We start from the raw sequence: 18,499 nt of genomic DNA on the forward strand, positions 1-18,499 counted from the left end.
ACCAGCAGGCATCTTCCTGGCTACACGCAGGAAGGCTGTTAGAAAGAGAATGAGATTGAAGCAAAGAGGCATCAGTACCAATATGGAAAGCCAGAGAGTTTTGACGCTGTTTGACCCCCTGCAGCCAGTCTCTCCTTAAGTCCATCCCATCCCCGGACTAGCGCCAGATGATTCTGACTTGCCCATTTCTGGCTCGGTGCACTTGGACAAGCTGTTTAACTTCTCTGTGCATCTCTTGCATCATCTATAAAAATGGGAGGTAACACATACCTACTCACAGAGTTGTAGGAGGATCAGCATAGCAAATGCGCTGTAAATGTTAGCGAGGACTACGAAGTGCCAGTGAATACTGCTGTTGTTTAATCTAGTTTGAATCGGGGTCTTGTCGTAATTGACAGGGTATTGATGAGTTTCAACTTTAAAAATGTGCTTGGAGTCAGTCCATCCTCCCTCTGCTTTTCCATTATCACTGTCCCCGCGGATTCCTGAGCAGCGTTTTAGCTGGCTTCTCTGGTTGCATCTTTGCTGTCTACAACCCTCCCTAGTTACCAGCGCCACGGCTACCTTCACAAAACATCACTTTCTTTCTTTTTTTTTTTTTTTAATTTGTCTTAAGTTTATTTATTTTTGAGAGAGAGGGACAGAGCGTGAGCAGGGGAGGGGCAGAGAAAGAAGGAGACAGAATCCAAAGCAGGCTCCGAGCTGTCAGCACAGAGCCCGACGCGGGGCTCAAACTCACGAACCGCAAGGTCATGACCTGAGCTGAAGTCAGATGCTTAACCGACTGAGCCACCCAGGTGCCCCAACATCGCTTTCAACATGCAATTTCTCTGCTCCAGTTTGTGTTCAGACTCCTCTCCCTGGCTTCCCAGATTCGACCTTGTGTATCCAGTCTGAATCCCCTCTCTCCCTAGCATTCCAGTCGACCTGACATCCGACCTGTCACAAGAGCGAGCCTTGCTTATTCGTGTCCCTGTCTTACCTCACCCGAGACATCAGGGTCGCCCCTCCCAGCTTCTTCCCTGCTGGATAATCAGCTCCAATCATGCGAATTCTCTCACTCTTCTAGGATACCTTTCCCAACCATCATGGTTTTCATGGATTTGCCCTCCTTGAGATTCTGTATCGTTTTCGATTCTGTACCGTTTTCGATTCTGTACCATAGGCCATAATACACAATTATAGACATTTCTACATTGTGTCATGTGAATCTAACTCATCCAATTAGGAAGTGAAGTTTTAGGTTACATTTCTTTTGGCACAGCCCCTCAGTGGTAAGCACATAATAGACATCAGTCAATATTTTTTATAGGGCCCAATCATAACACAACCCTACTTTTCTTTTTTAATGTTTATTTATTTTTGAGAGAGAGAGAGAGAGAGAGAGAGAGAGAGAGAGAGAACATAAGCAGGGAAAGGACAGAGAGAGAGGGAGACACAGAATCTGAAGCAGGCTCCAGGCTCCGAGCTGTCAGCACAGCTCAATAAACTGTGAGATCATGACCTAAGCCGAAGTCGGACGCTTAAATGACTGGGCCACCCAGGCGCCCCACACAACACTCTTGTAAAATTCTGTAGTTTCAAGAAACTTTTTCTTCCAATTATGATAACTTCTGTTGCAGTTACCTAATCTTGATGCAAAAACTTGATTTTGAGAGGCACATAAATCTTAAATAAGGCAATACAACAATTTTAACATTGTTATATGTTTTTATTACATAAACAGTACAATATTCATTGTGGGAGCTGATCTTTAGTTCTGCCTCTTGCTTTTATGGAATGTCAAATATTTGTAGAAATTATCTAAGAATGATTTATGAAACACCTTGCACCCCCACCAGAAAAGCCTCAGAGCCCCCATTTTCCAACCAGATTCCTGAGAAAAATGATAGGTTTTGTTTATTCTACAGTGTAATACATAAATTCTTCTCAAGGTATAAAAAAGGGCAGACTTAAAATAAGAGTCTCCTTTTGTTTTCAAAGTTCTATAAAAAATACATCAAGTATGCTCACGGGTGTCCTTTGACCTAATATTCCAGTTTACCAGAAACAAAAAATAACAATAAACAAAGATATGCAAACCACATTAATCTTGCAGCAATACAATGTCCACATCATCATGAACACCTTGCAAGAGTAGCTCTCCTGGGTACGTAACAACCTTCCTTCGTTTGGCAGCCTTGAGAGTTCCGACCAATGCTTCAAAGAGATTGGCACATTTGTCGTCTTGGAAGAGGACCCCAAATTTCACGCTTAACTTCCCATCAGCATCTAATTTGAGAGAATACAGTGTTAGTCAATGCAAAGTCTATTTCTTGCCCCCATAAATGGCAGATTTACCTAATCTTTAAAAAAAACATCTAACTGTATTCGCCAAGATTATAATTTAACAGCTCACGCTCAAATCAGACGTGATCTCTTGCCAGATCCAAAAAGTGGCGGAATACGTACACTGTGTTATACACCTCCTAGCCTTCATGTCATCTGGACAACGAAGACCCATTTACAAAAAGTCAATGTGTCACAGTGTTACTACTGTGGACCAATTCCCTCTGTATTTTGATTTTTTAATTGTGGCGTTGCTGAATCAATAAAAATAACAAATATTGGAGAACCTTTAGGTCAGGAGCAGTGTTTCTCTTAAGTGTGCTCTACACACACTCAGGAGGGAACTGGTGACCTTAAAAATGAAGAAATCCCTTGGGAAGCCTGGGTGGTTCAGTCGGTTGGGCATCCGACTTCGTCTCAGGTCATGATCCCATGGCTTGTGACTTTGAGCCCCACGTCGGACTCTGTGCTGACAGCTCAGAGCCTGGAGCCTGCTTCGGATTCTGTGTCCCCCTCTCTCTCCGCCCCACCCCTGCTCGTCCTCTGTCTCTCTCTCTGTGTCCATCCGTCTGTCTGTCTCTCTCAAAAGTAAACAGTAAAAAAAAAAAAAAAAAAGAAGAAATCCCAGGCACCAGGGCACCTGGGTGGCTCAGTCGGTTAAGCATCTGACCCTTAATTTCAGCTCAGGTCATGAGGTCCCATGAGGACCCATGGGGTCCCAGCTGGGCATGGAGTTTGCTTAATATTCTCTCTCTCTGTCTCTGTCTCTGTCTCTCTCTCCCTCCCTCCCTCCCTCCCTCCCTCCCTCTCTCTCTCTCTCTCTCTCTCTCTCATCCACTGCCCCTCCCCAACCCATGCTTGCTCTGCTCTCTATCTCGAAATAAAATATAATATTACTAAGAGAAGGCAATCTGAAAAGGCTACATGCTGTATGATTCCACTACAGGACATTCTGGAAAAGGCAAAACAAAGGAAAAAGATAAAATTAAATAAAAAGATCAGTGGGCTTCAGGAGTTGGGTGGGGGAGACAAACAGGCAGCGCACAGAGGATTTCGAGAGCAGTGAATACATTCCGTAAAATACTATACTGATGGATACATGTCATTATACATTTATCCAAACCCACAGAATGTACACCACCAAGAGTGAATCATAAATTACGGACTGTGGTTGATGATGTGTTAATGTGCTAGTGTAGATGATCAACTGTAACAAATGCACAATTCTGGTGCCGGATGCTGATAATGGGGGAGCCATACATGTGTGGGGAGAACAGGTATACAGGAAATCTCTGTACCTTCCTCTCAGTTTTATTGTAGTCTAAAACTGCTTTAAAAAATTAAGTCTTTTTTAAGAAAATAAGGTAAACAAAAGGTGGATCTTTGGTTAAGAACCAATCAGTGCTGGGCACTGGAGGCAAGTAGACAGAAGTGTGGAGTCACTTTCTAGCTTTCGAAGAAATGGCTTTAGTTCCCACAAGGAAATAAGAAATATCCACATAGTAAGTAAAGCGACAGTGCAAAGCAGTATGTGATTGGATGTCCAGTAAGGAGCCAAGACTAACCCCCTGCAGTTTGGAGAAAGGCAACATGACTCTGGGCTAGAACGGGAGGGGAAGACTTTATGGAGGAGGCAGCACTGGCCCTGACCTTTAAAAGGAGTGCAAATGGGGCACCTGGGTGGCTCAGTCGGTTGAGTGTCCGACTTCGCCTCAGGTCATGACCTCACTGCTTGTGGGTTGGAGCCCCGCATGGGGCTCTGTGCTGACAGCTCAGAGCCTGGAGCCTGCTTCGGATTCCGTGTCCCGCTCTCTCTCTGCCCCTCCCTCACTCATCCTCTGTCTCCCTCTCTCTCTCTCAAGAATAAATAAAACATTAAAAAAAAAAAATAAACTTTGACTTTTCAACTTCCAGCGGCAGGACCCTTTGTTCGCAATAAGAACCTTTTACTGGTCACAGAAATAACAGGAGCTGCTGGGTAACCTTGAATAGGGCCTCCAAGCTCTCTGAGCTGCACTTCCCTCATCTATACAATGAAGGTCAAAGTACCCCTCACGGATTGTTGCAAAGATGAAAAGATAGATTAGGCGTAAAGGCTTTGTTTCTTTTTCTTTTTTTTTTAATGTTTAGTTATTTTTGAGAGAGAAAGAGAGAGTGTGAATGGGGGAAGGACAGAGAAAGAGGAAGACACAGAATCAGAAGCAGGCTCCAGGCTGTCAGCACAGAGCCCGATGCGGGGCTTGAACTCATGAACTGTGAGCTCGTGACCTGAGCTGAAGTCAGACGCTTAACCGACTGAGCCACCCAGGCACCCCTAGACGTAAAGGCTTTTATGGAGAGCTCAACATATGGTAAATTCTCAATTCAGGTTAAATTTTTGAAAGGCACCAAAGGCAGAAACCTGGGTGTAGTCTTGGAGCTCTGCCCACTCACTCTTCAATCTCACAAGTGATTCCATTTCCTTCGTATCTTCTTTTTTTTTTTTTTTTTAATTTTTTTTTTAACGTTTATTTATTTTTGAGACAGAGAGAGACAGAGCATGAACGGGGGAGGGTCACAGAGAGAAGGAGACACAGAATCTGAAACAGGCTCCAGGCTCTGAGCTGTCAGCACAGAGCCCGACGCGGGGCTCGAACCCATGAACCGTGAGATCATGACCTGAGCTGAAGTTGGACGCTTAACCGACTGAGCCACCCAGGCTCCCCTTCCTTCGTATCTTCTGTTGCTCTCGTCTCCTCTCCATTGACAATTAATTTCTTGGTTCAGCCTGGAGTTGTCTCATGTGGATAACTAACTGCAAGACTCCTCACCAGCCTCCCTTTCTCCATTTCTGTCCCCAGTATGTCCTCCATATTGGTGCAGAATAAAAAATGTGAAAGAAACCTTTAAGATGCCAATCCAATTAATTTTTTTTTTTTTTAAGTAAACCCTACCCTCAATATGGGGCTCAAACTCATGACTCCAAGATCAAGAGTCACAGGCTCCACTGACTAAGCCAGCCAGGTACCCCTTGTTGATGATACTCTTCTACTTTAACCTCCCAATGGCTCCCTACCACCTTCAAATAGTGATGCCCATGGCATGGCAGGTAAGACCCTTCACTCTCTGGCCCTTGCACTCCCTCTCCCCTCGTCTTCTGCCCTATCATTCTCTGCACCTTTTGATCCAGTCAAAATCAACGACTTGCTGTTACCCAGGGTGACATGAGAGATTGTGCCCTAGCAGTTTTGCCCATGTTGAGCCATCTGCCCAGCATCCCAGACCCCTTCCTCTAGCTAAATTCTTTTTCTTCCAGAATGGGCTCAAACGTCACCTTTTCTGAGAAGTCCTCTGTGATTCCCTCAGTTGAGTTAATAACTCTTCTTATAAAATTAAGTATGTATCAAAGCACTCACCATCAATTATAGTAACAGCTAATGTGTATTGAGTACTTGCTGTGTTCCTAGAACTATTCAGTGCATTTTAACTCACTTAAATGTTCAGTGCATTTTAACTCAGCAATTAAAACTCACTTCATCCTCATTTTATGAAAGGTAAGGCACAATTGGTTGCAAGAAACACCATTATTTTATGTTCTAATTAAACTGCCAAGGGCGCCTGGGTGGCTCAGTAGGTTGAGCGTCCGTCCGACTTTGGCTCAGGTCATGATCTCACAGTTTTTGAGTTTGATCCCCACATCAGGCTCTGTGCTGACAGTGCGGAGCCTGGAGCCTGCTTCAGATTCTGTGTCTCCTTCTCTTTCTGCCCCTCTCTGGCTCGTGCTCTTTCTCTCTTAAAAATAAACTGCCAATTTAACCATGGCACACCATGTATAATAAGATGCATCCTTATTTTTGGAGATTTTTAAGTGAGGGGAGGAGGGTGCACCTGGATGGCTCAGTCAGTTAAGTGTCCGACTCTTGACTTTGGCTCAGGTCATGATCTCATGGTTAGTGAGTTCGAGCCCCATGTCAGGCTCTGCACTGACCGTGTGGAGCCTGCTTGAGATTCTCTCTGTCTCCCTCTTTCTCTGTCCCTCCCCTGAGAGCATATGCGTGTGCTCTCTCTCTCTCTCTTTCTCTTTCTCTTTCTCAATAAATAAATAAATAAATAAACTTAGAAAAAATAGTATGGGGGGAAAAGTGTCTTTGAATCATTGAAATAGAGTATTATTATCCAAATAAGGAAACCATGGCACAAAAATGTTTAGCAATGTGCCCAAGGTCACACAGTAAATGGTAAGGGAGCTGGGATTCATTCCTAAAGAGTCTGACTCCAGAGCTCATGCTCTTAACCACTTCCCAATACAAGCGTCCAGTTGATCTGCCCGTCTTCCCACTGCTTACAGAGGCCCACAGGGGCTGAGATGGAATTTTATTTATTTCCACATGTCCCATACTTGAGCACAAAAGGCAGCTCTCAAGAAATATTTGCTGAATGAAAGAATTTAAATCTCCAGATAATCTTTATCCACTTATTTTTTTTCTACTGGATGAAAAATAAAAACACTTTATTTTATTCTATTTTTTTATTTTTTATTTTCTTTAACATTTATTTTTGAGAGACAGAGCACAAGTGGGGGAGGGGCAGAGAGAGAGGGAGACACAGAATCTGAAGCAGGCTCCAGGCTGTGAGCTGTCAGCACAGAGCCTAATCAGAGCGGGGCTCAAACTCATGAACCATGAGATCATGACCTGAACCGAAGTCAGATACTTAACCGACTGAGCCACCCAGGTGTCCTTTTTCTTTTTTTAATTTTTTTTAAATGTTTATTTATTTTCGAGAGACAGAGTGTGAACAGGGGAGGGGCAGAGAGAGAAAGAGAAAGACAGAATCTGAAGATGCTCCAGACTCTGAGCTGTCAGCACAGAGCCCGACGCGGGGCTTGAACTCACAAGCCGTGAGATCATGACCTGAGCCGAATTTGGTTGCTTAACCAACTAACTGAGCCACCCAGGCACCCTCCAGGTGTCCTTTAAAGGACTTTATTTAAAAAAAAAAAAATAGATACAACTAAATCCATCAATTTCCAACTTCACCTAGTACATCACATTTAGATTAGTCTAAAAATAATTAATCTGCATTGTAATTTACATTAGTCAAAATTATCCCAGACGCAATTTATATAGTTAACCATAACATATCCCCATAGATGCCTTCCAACTCAATAAGTCATCTATTTCCAGGAACAAGTTAGTCAAGGAGGCCCGGGGAAGTGGCAAAGTTCGAAATGTTTCATCCCCACAGAAATTATGATAATTACACTTTGGTCTCCTAGTTTGGAAAGTTGCTAATTTTAAGTGCAGATTCAGTTTGCCCTAGTAGAATAATAACACTGTTCTAGAGTAAAGGTTAGAACTTTAAATGCAATTCAATCTGACCAATAAACCCTAGGCTAATGTGGAGAAAGATCTAAGAGAGAAGAAAATCCTACAAATCTTTGGAAACACATCTTTAATATTGTTAACAATCTAAACAATAGTACTACTCCCAAGAGCAACATGACCTCACAGAACTCTGGAGAAATTGGAAAGGTAGAAATGAGGAACACAGGCAGAGAAATCACTATGGAAAATAAGACTCAGGAAACTTCCATCAAGTGGATGTAGTGAACTGGGTGGGAGAAAAACGGGGTTAGGAAAGATGCTGCATTTGTTTGATTGGAGAACCAAGTAAGTTACGTTCTCCACACCTCCCTAGTGGTCTCCACAAACACCCCAAATTCAGCTCATTCGTTTCCTCCTTTACTGACCTGCCCTGTACTTCAAGTCTTGCCTGATATTCAAGGCTTTATTAAGTGCCCCAATTACTATAGCTTCCAATAATCTACTTCTCTAGGACCACACTGAATTTGAATGTCAGCACTCCACATTGCTCCCCGGAGACTTCCATGTCCTAATCCCAAGAAACCGTATGTGTCCTTATATGGCAAATGGAAATTTGTAGATGTGATGAAATGAAGGGTCTTGCAATGGGGAGATTATCCTGGACTTATCTGGGGGAGCCCAATGTAGTCACAAGTGTCCTTAAGAATGGAAGGGAGAAGCAGAAAAGGAGCTCAGAATGATGTAATATGAGGGCACAACCAGCTGTTGCCAGCTTTGAAGATGGAGAAAGGGGGACACGAACCAAGGAATGCAGGTTGACCCTAGAAGCTAGAAAAAGACTAGGAAACAGATGCTCCAGAACTTCCAGAAAGGAATACACTCTTGCCAACACCTTGATTTTAGTCCAAGGAGACCCTTATCAGAATCTGCTATGGTCTGAATGTTGGTGTCCTCTCAAAATTCATATGCAAATCCTAACCCCCAAAGGTAATAATATTGGTATGTGGGGCCTTTGGGAGGTGCTCAAGTCATGAGGGTCGTGAGTCATAAGAATCACTTCCTTTATAAGAGAGGCTGCAAAGAGATCCCAGCCCCTTTGACCATGTGAGGATACAACAAATCTACAAGTGGAGGAGGGCTCTCACCTCACTGGTCTGGCACCCTGACGGCAGACTTCCAGCCTCTAGAACTATGGGAGAATTAAACTTCTGCTGTTTATGAGCCACCCAGTCTGTGGTAATTTGTTACAACAGCCTAAACAGACTAAGACGGACACCCAACCTCCATTACAGTTAAGATATGGAACGTGTTGTTTTATGTCACTAAGTTTGTGGTAGTGTTACCACAGCAGTAGAGAACTACTACCGGGGACATTTGATACTAATGGCTCAATGGGATTCCAAGGATGTCTTATTTCAGGTGATCTGTGATTCGAAAGCAGACAGAGCTGTAAGAAGAGTCAAGCTATGATGACAAAACAACTCTTATGAGGTACTTTTCATTTATTTATTTATTTTATTTTTATTAAAAAAAAATTTTTTTTTAATTTTTTAATGTTTATTTTGAGACAGAGAGAGACAGAGCATGAACGTGGGAGGGTCAGAGACAGGGAGACACAGAATCTGAAACAGGCTTCAGGCTCTGAGCTGTCAGCACAGAGCCCAACGCGGGGCTCGAACCCACCAACCATGAGATCATGACCTGAGCCGAAGTCGGCCACTTAACCGACTGAGCCACTCAGGTGCCCCTTTATTAAAATTTTTATTATTTTATTATTATTTTTATTTTATTTTATTATTATTGTTTTAATGCATATTTATTTATTTTTGAGAGTGCAAGCAGGGAGGGGCAGAGAGTGAGAGAGAATATGAAACAGGCCTATGAGGTACTTTTTAAAGCTGTTGGTCACTTACGTGATGTCATTTTAAAACTTAAGAGTTCCATTATCCTACTTGTTGCTGAATATGTCTATGGCTCTTACAATTTTCAGAATGTTCCCCCAAACTCTTGTGTATCTTATCTGAGATGTGCAAATACCTAAAGCTACAAACGTAATAGCTACTTTCATCACAACTTGGAAAAGGACACTAAAACTGCCAATGTTACATGGCACTGATTTCACGGTAGCTGTTTACATGCTGCTAAAGAAAAAGCTCACTTAAAAAAAATTACCTAGGGGCGCTTGGGTGGCTCAGTCGGTTGAGCACCCGACTTCAGCTCAGGTCATGATCTTGCCGTACGTGAGTTCAACTTCCGCGTCAGGCTCTGTGCTGACAGCTCGGAGCCTGGAGCCTGTTTCAGACACTGTGTCTCCCTCTCTCTCTGCCCCTCCCCCACTCATGCTCTGTCTGTCTCTCTCTCTCTGTCAAAAATAAATAAACATTAAAAAAAAATTTTTTTAATTACCTAAAGTTTGGTTATATGTACATAAAAATACTTGGCTGTACAAAACTCAAGAATTGGGAGAAAATAAAGACAATTTAATATAATTTCAATCTGAGTCTGTAGTCATTTGGAAGTTTATAAGATGGTGGCAAGATAAAGCAAAAACAGATGAACTTTAATAGTGTGGCACAAAAAAATTTGACCATGATTTAATTACCAGATTTCAATGCAGCCAGATTAAAAAGCACAGCAATTTTCTTTGCATTCAAAGGATAATGAAATAACTCAACTATCCCTTACATCAAGAATCACAATATCCCCAAGGCTCTGTGTCTTCAGAAATCACTCCATGGCTGAGGGCAGAGCTTCCATAACTATGTCCTGACGTCCTGGGTGACACTTTCATTGGGTCCTTCTTGCTCTGAGTTGAACTCAGGATACTGTGTCTGTGTTATAATACTTACTTTTTTAAATTTTTTTAAAGTTTTATTTATTTTTACTTTGAGGGAGAGAGAGAGAGAGAGAGAGAGAGAGAGCACAAGCAGGGGAGAGGCAAAGAGAAGGAAAGACAAAATCCCAAGCAGGCTCTGCACCATCAGCGCAGAGCCCGATGCGGGGCTTGAACTCACGAACCGTGAGGTCATGATCTGAGCTGAGATCAAGAGTTGGACGCTTCACCAACTGAGCCACCCAGGCGCCCCTCATACTTACTTTTTGAACCCAGACGATGAATTTCCTCCACTAGGAGGTTGACTTCGTGATCCACATTCATTGTTGCCTGAGGAAGAAAGTAAGTCTATATTATTACCATTTCTATATCCCATTAACCACATCTTGCCAAATCCAAGGGCCATTTCTTTTTTTTTTTTTTTCATGTTGCATTTGTCATTGTTAATTTACCATGTCTCTCTTCCTAAAAATACTTGTGTGGTGTACATGACACGAGACTACCTCCATTTCCCCTCTTTATATCTTTCCCTTTGGGCTGACCCTCTTCCTATTCTACACAGGATAATGGGGACAGTGCAGCTATTTTCCTTGCACCCACTATTAACTCTAAGCCCATCCTCATGGTGCTCTGCCCTGCACCAAAATTACAAAGGCGAGTGACACAGGACCTGCCCTCAGGGAACTCACTGTTCGGAACAGAGAAAGACGTGGGTTGGAAAATAGCAATGTGATAGCATTCCTTGAGTGGTGAGTCCAACCATTAGGGGAGGACAAAGGAGGAAGCCACAGAGGACTTTGTAGAGGTCATTGGAGAGAGATGAACTGGGAAGACCGTCGACAAAGGGTGCTCTATGAATGGGGAAGAGTGTGTGCAAAAGCACAGAAGCAAAGGAGGAAAAGCACAGCGCGTTTGAGGCAGGTCCTCAGCCAGAAGCTGGAGTGCCAAGATAAAGGAACACACTCCCCACCTTCCCCGAGCCTGAGGACTCGTGGGGAAAGCAGATCAATAACAGGGCAATTTTAATACTCTTAGATTCGCGCGGTGATGCCGCTGGGTCACACGCAGGGCACGTATCCTTCCCTGGGCAGTGCCCGCTACCGCCTGAGGGCAATGGAGACCTGTGGTGAGGATCATTCATCTCAGAGAGGAGTCCGGGACCAACAGGAGTGGAGAGACCTACCTTGGTTCACTAGGCCTTCTTCAGGCTTGTACACTAAAGACGCTTGACCCATGAAGTCAGTCTAGAGGAGACCTGCCCCTGTTCTTTAAAATGAAAGCTCCCTTGATGCATGTGTGTGATAGGGTGGGCAGGATGGATAGATGTAAGAGTGGATTGGGGAGCCATATAAGAGAACATTTTCCTAACAAGCAACACCAACAATTAGTTTGCACTTGTTATTGGTAGCATTGAGGCAGCAGTATGGATCTGTGAGGGCTACTGAGGAAATTAGCCCTCACTGGACAGGAAAAGGAGTCAAATGCCCAAGGGAATCATGATCCTCTCCAGTTCTGACTCTCTGGCTTCCTCCCACTTGGAACATTTATCTCTTTAACACTACCCTCCCCCCCCCCCCCACACTCGCCCCCATAATCAGCAGCACACTTCAGACCTAGCTCTCCTTTAATAATAAGACTCAATGAGGAAATCCCACCATTAATGTGAATACCTGCCTCAAATTAAGCAGATGTATGCAGGTTCCGTTTAAAGAAAGGAAAGCAATCAGCATTTTTTTATATAGTTAATTACACACGAAACTCCTTATCTGTGTTAAATCACGTAATCCTAAGAAAACTTTGCAAAGTATTTATTATTTATCGCCATTTTACGGATGATGAAACTGGCTCACTTAAATGCTGTTGTCCCACAATCATATGCTGTTTCTACAACATCATTCTGGCTTTTTTTTTTCTTTTCTTCTTCTTCTTCTTCTTCTTCTTCTTCTTCTTCTTCTTCTTCTTCTTCTTCCTGGTTAGTATGCAAAGTGTGCTAAATATAATAGTGAGTCGTGTTTGAAATATTGCATGCTGAGCACTTACTAAGGCAGAACACTTACAAAGCAAGAAAGGCTCCCTGCCCAGACCCCTACCAGTAGGAAAATAACAGGATTAGGAACTATTGCTACATACATAATTTGGCATGATGTATGTATGTATGTATGTACGTACGTATGTATGTATTTTCTTAGCAGGGACAAAGTGGGGGCGGGGGGCAGGATACTCATTGTTGTTACACATTGGAAAGCCCATGACATTTTGTAAGGATAGAAGCCTGGGACTGGGGGTAAGCGGCAAGATCAAGAACAATGAGGAGAGGCCATCAGCAGAGCAAGTCTAAGGGGAAGAAAGATTTTCAGTGGGAGGCTCAAGCTCAAGGGAAGGCGGTGGCAGATGCTAGTCGGGCCCTCTAACTGTGTCAGAATCTAATTAGGCATTGTGCGTGGGCACCACAAAGAAAGCGGAACGTCGGAGGGTTGGCACACATGCTGAAATATACACTTAATATATTTAATGACCTTCTCACAGTTTTTGTCTTGTTTGTTTGTTAAGTTTAGAGGCAAAACACGGAGATTTTCTCACGTTCGAGGAATAAAGCCTGCTGGGGTGGGGACGCCTGGGAATCGGCAGCCGGCGGTACAGCGGCACGCTGGGGGCTGGCCACTTCTTTCAGCGGTCCTTCGCAGTCCCAGACTAGCAGCTGGTGGGGGTCAAAGGAGGACTCGGGTTCCTTCCTGCCAGCCCGCTGGCGCGCACACGCTCCATATTTGGTCATCACTGCTCCAAGTTTGGGAGCTGGCCCGGAAGGGGTCCCCAGCCCCAGTCCCCTGCAGGCCATCACACGGTCACCACCCGCACCAGTGTAGGGCTGGGAGCGGGGGAGTCGGGGCCCGGACCGCACCGCAGACTCCGGGGCAGCCCCCGCGGGAAGGGCCGAGTCCCGGAAGCCTTTGTCTCCGCGAGTCCGCGCCAGCGCCGCGCGCCCCGCGCTCCCCCGGTGGCCGGTGCGCCCCGGCGAGCCGAGAAAGCCAGCGCCCAAACCGGGTGACGGCAGTCGACCCCGCTCGGGGCTCCCCGCGCCCCCAGGGTCTCGCACCACCCCCACCCTCCACACCCACGATTTGGAGCCTATGGGACCGCACCCACCGCCGCAGAGTCCGCGGCCGCGGGGCCACCGCAGTCCTCGGGGGAGCCTGTCCCCTCACCCCCAGCCCTCCCCCGCCCCGCTCTGCAGATCGCCCTCCCGCGCCACCGGCAAGTGCAAAGAGGACACGCTGCACCGCGGAGCAAGCCTTCACCTGGCTACCGGTTTCTCTCCCCGCCCCGCCCCCCCCCATCCCGGGCCGGCACGATGTCACGTGAGCCGATGCGGAAGTCGGCAGAACTGGGGGCGTAGGGGCGCGCCTACCCGATACCCCCTCTGCCGGGTCTCAGCCCAATTCCAGTTACAACCTCCACGCGCCTCGGTCCCTCCCGGTCCCGGCTCCCCACCCGCAGCCCCCGATCCCCCGTCTGCCTAGCCTCCACCGGACACCCCCGTCCATCCTTTATGACTGCCCATCACCTTCCCGGGAGACCCACTCACCTCTCCGCCTCTTTATCTTTTCTCGGAAAAAGCCGGTGCAGAGTCGGTCGGGACCTGGCTAATGTGTTCAACTCACCGAGGAGGAAGAGGCTGGGGAAGGAAGTGACTGAGGCGAGGAGAAAGGCTGGTGTGGAGGAGGGGGGGGTGGGAGGTGAGTTTAAGCGCTCGGGAAAGGGGCCGCCCACACTCCCAGGGACAAGCCTATGAGAAGGAAACTCGAGAGAGGAGAGCCGGAGAAGGGGGCCGACTCCCGGCAGGTGGCGGGGCGCCCGAGGCTTCTAGGAATACGGACTCAGAACTTCCAAGAGCGCCACCGTTCCTCCGCGCCACTCGGTGCCAATGATTCCCAACCTCCACCTCGGATCCTGGGCATTGATTTCCTGCCAGGATCTCTCTCTTTTAACATAAGAAAGAACGCGCCCACAACGTGACGACAGCTGAGATCTCCCAGGAGGAACGTGACATTGGTTCTCTATGCCAGGAGCGGGGGTGTCCAGAAAACCAGGAACAGGGCAGCAGGATAGACTGATGGGGGGAGGGGGGGCCGGAGGGGGGGAGTATTCTTGAAAACTAATTTGTTCTACTGAAAAGAAATTTTGTTTGGACAATGTTAGTTCTTGATCCTGAGTGAATATAACTTTCTTCTCTTCATTCAATATCCTACATTTAACTGCACAATTCAATCTATTCATACTCCCTTTATTTTGGTCACTGTTGTTTTACTCAGTGTGTGTGTGTGTGTGTGTGTGTGTGTGTGTGTACGCGCGTGTGAGAGCACGCAAGACAGAAAGAAAGAGGAGAGAAATGGAGAGAGAGACATACTTGCTATACCGAGAGTCCCTTCAAAAAGGAGGACACCTAGGTGGCCCAGCCCGTTAAAGGTGGGACTCTTGATTTCTGCCCAGGTCATGATCTCACTTTGTTAGATGGAGCCCACGAAGTTCGGCTCTGAGCTCAGAGCCTGGAGCCTACTTGGGATTCTCTCTCTCGCTGGCTATCTCTCAAAATAAATAAAGTTTGAAAAGTAAACAAAAGGAAACTGAAGCCCTGCTCAGAGAAATGACCCAAACTTCCCTAAGGCAAAGGTTGCACTAATAACTACCAACCCCTCCCCAAGCTGATTGGATTAGTGGTGATCATGTGACCCAAGAACACACAATCCATAAACTGGCCATCATCCAAGAAGGTGACCTGGAACAAACAAACAGCCCTTACCAAACAGGGACTCTGATAATTAACTAAGCAATCGGATTCTCCCTTGGAAATTGAAAGGGGAGAGCAGAGAATGAGCTATCCCATAGAAAGGCTGAAGCTGAGAGAGAACTTGAGGCTGGGGTAGAGAAAATGGGCCTCCAGAAAGCCACGCACTTGAGTAAGCAGAAACTCCCTGGGGTGAAGCAGAAGGTGGGGGCAGAAATGGTAGAAGCAAAGTCTAAGAGAAGTGAGACCCAGTGATGGAATAAGAGCGACAAAAACACCTGCTCCCCAGGGGGGTGTGACTATCCCGGTCCCCAAGGCTGCGCTGGATCCCTCCACTTCCCAAACTGTATTCTAGTTACCCTTTCGTAGTGGATACCGAGCACTTGGGGCGTGACTTTGAATGCGTCTCTGTTCCCTACCACCAAAAGATTCTAATTCTGCCTGGGTTTCTCATGTCAGATGAAGTATAAGGTGACTCTCAGATCCTTTGAGGCCTATCTTTTTCTCACTAAAAGAAAGCTGAGAGGGTACACTTTGTATCTTTCAGAGTCTACATAATGCAAAATCATAATTCAAGAAGATCTCATATCGAACACTTCTCCAAGCAGGACCCGGCTATTTGGCCTGGGGCAGTGATCATGGGTCTTCACTCAGATAACAGCCGGTGAGATGAATAATCAATCTGTAGCCTGCTCCTTCTGTTATGACTAAGTAATTCATGTTTCACAGTACTCTACCAATGGGCAAAAAAAAAAGAAAGACTATTGAAGCAAGTAGAGGTCCCTATTAATATAAAAGTGGATTCAGTCTTTGAAAATACTTTGTTTCTACGTAGGCTGCACTAAGTATAACATATACTTCCTATTACTCTATAATTCAAGACCATTATTTTTGATGAAAGAAATATTAAAGTGTTTGCCAATTAACATTTTTCCTACCCAATGCCTACTCTTCAGTTTCGATACAGAATTTTGCTATCTTTTCCTATTCTCTCAGGAATATCAACATGTAGCTAAACAATGTGGAATTTTAACTTAAAAAAGCAAAAACTAAGGTTTATCAAACAGTTAAGAAGTATTTATTAAATATCAGGGATGTGCCAGCAACAGTTTGCCAAGATGGGAGGGTACAAAGTAGCCCGCAGCATGATCTTTGACGAAAAGAACTTTCGGTAATGTACATGTGAAATATTAAGACAATCTTTATCCATTTATTTAATTGCATAGTATAGACCAGTACTGTCCAATAGAAATATAACTGTGAGCCACACATGTAATTTAAAATTTTCTATTAGCCACATTAAAAAATGTGAAATTAACTTTAATAATATGTTCTAACCCAGTATAGCCAAGATACCATCATTACCACCTGTAAAAATTATTAATGAGATATTATACATTCCTTGTTTTGTACCGTCTTTGAAGTCTAAGGTGTATTTTATACTTACAGAACATTTCAGGTGCTTGATAGCCTTATACACCTAGTGGCTACTATATTAGTCAGTGTTGCTATGCACTATTCCAGAATTAGGGATGGCGTATGTGCTAGTAATTTTCTTAAGAAGTTACATGTTCCTGGGGCTCCTAGGTGGCTCAGTTGGTTAAGCGTCCGACTTTGGCTCAGGTCACCATCTCATGGTTCGTGAGTTCAAGTCCCGCGTCTGGCTCTGTGCTGACAGTTCAGAGCCTGGAGCCTGCTTTGGGTTCTGTGTCTCCCTCTCTCTCTGCCCCTCCTCTGCTCGTTCTCTCTCTCTCTCTCTCTCTCTCAAAAAAAAAAAAAATATATATATATATTTAAAAAATTTTTAGATAAAAATAAAAAAATGACATGTTCCTGGAATGAGAAAAATAGTAACATTATATTTAAAGGTTCATGACAAATTGAATTAGTCATTTTAAAAACATAATTGCTGCATTGTAATGAATAGAAAGCAATATTTGTAAGAAATCTTGAGGGTAACAATTCTATCCTGAGTATATACCCAAGAGAAAAGGGACAGAGATTCATCTAAAACAGAACAGGCACCTGGGTGGCCCAGGTGGTAAGCGTTCAACTTCCACTCAGATCATGATCTCATGGTTCGTGGGTTTGAACCCCGTATCGGACTCTGAGCTAACAGCTCAGAGCCTGGAGCCTGCTTCGGATTCTGTCTCCCTCTCTCTCTGCCCCTCCCCTACTCACGCTCTGTCTCCTCTCTCAAAAATAAATAAAAATTTAAAAAATGTAAAAAAAAAAAAGATATGACAGAAATAGTCATGGTAGCACTATTCAGAATATTTCTAAACTCAAGTTATCTAATGTCCAATAACATTAGAAGGGTTAATAAATTGTGACCTATTCATAAACCAGAAAATGATCCGCCAAGGAAAAGCCACAACCAACAACTACACGCAACAATGCAGATGAACCTCACAAACACAGTGTTGAGTGAAATGATCTGACATAAAGTTTTAAAAGCAGGCAAAACTAATCAGAGGTGTTAAAAATTAGGATAGTGGTTATCTTTGTTGGGTGGTGGGGTGACTAAAACAGGGCACGGCGGGGGCCTTGTGGGTGGTGATCATGTTCTGCTTCTTGATCTATTCACTGGTTAAACAGATGTTTTGAGAATTCATTAAGCTGGACACTTAATTATTTTTCTTGTGGCTGTGCTGTTTTTAAATAAAACAGTAAAAAAAAAAAAAAAAAAAAAATAGAGGATCTTCACCAAGCAAGGTCTATTCCAGGAATGCAAGGATTATTCAACAGTAGAAAATTTAATCAGTGTAATATAATATATTAATAGAAAAAAAGGGGGAGTTCATGTGTAATCATCTCAGTAGATGAAAAAAAGAAGCATTTGATAAAGTGCAGTACTCTTTTACAATAAAAACCTTCAACAGGGGCGCCTGGGTGGCTTGGTCGGTTAAGCGTCCAACTTCGGCTCAGGTCATGATCTCACGGTCCGTGAGTTCGAGCCCCACGTCGGGCTCTGTGCTGACAGCTCAGAGCCTGGAGCCTGTTTCGGATTCTGTGTCTCCCTCTCTCTCTGCCCCTCCCCTGTTCATGCTCTGTCTCTCTCTGTCTCAAAAATAAATAAATGTTAAAAAAATTTAAAAAAAAAAAAACCTTCAACAAACTAGGAAAAGAAGGAAATTTTCTCAACCTAATAATAATAAGGGCAACTATAAAAACTCATAGCTAGCATTGTGCTTAATTGTGAAAAACTGAAAGCATTTCCCCTAAGATCAGGCACGAGACAAGAATGTC

The 18,499-nt window shown here is 44.5% G+C and overlaps 1 protein-coding gene across 2 annotated transcripts; it reads right to left on the bottom strand.

Annotated features, from left to right (window-relative positions):
• Positions 1-1,686: 1,686 nt before the first annotated feature.
• On the bottom strand, positions 1,687-14,346 carry ABRACL (ABRA C-terminal like). Of its 2 annotated transcripts, none has more exons than XM_019420425.2 (3): positions 14,127-14,346; positions 10,731-10,797; positions 1,687-2,271 (listed from the first exon to the last, which is right to left on the bottom strand). In XM_019420425.2, the coding sequence occupies exons 2-3, from the start codon at positions 10,789-10,791 to the stop codon at positions 2,087-2,089; spliced, it is 246 nt and encodes an 81-aa protein (XP_019275970.1). In that variant the 5' UTR covers positions 10,792-10,797; positions 14,127-14,346; the 3' UTR covers positions 1,687-2,086. The 2 variants fall into 2 exon arrangements, with proteins under 2 accessions (XP_019275970.1, XP_019275969.1); XM_019420424.2 differs by having other exon boundaries at positions 14,051-14,334.
• Positions 14,347-18,499: the final 4,153 nt, after the last annotated feature.

The sequence above is a fragment of the Panthera pardus genome, unplaced genomic scaffold (genome assembly GCF_024362965.1).
Source record: "Panthera pardus isolate Hobbes unplaced genomic scaffold, ASM2436296v1 HiC_scaffold_17, whole genome shotgun sequence".
NCBI classification, from domain to species: Eukaryota; Metazoa; Chordata; class Mammalia; order Carnivora; family Felidae; genus Panthera; species Panthera pardus.

Excerpts from the sequence above, each read along its gene's own strand:
- ABRACL (XM_019420425.2), bottom strand. The coding sequence starts at position 10,791 with ATGAATGTGGATCACGAAGTCAACCTCCTAGTGGAGGAAATTCATCGT. Across the intron at positions 2,272-10,730 it reads TCATCGTCTGGGTTCAAAAA|ATGCTGATGGGAAGTTAAGC; the intron begins GTAAGTATGAGG and ends CTCTCAAATTAG.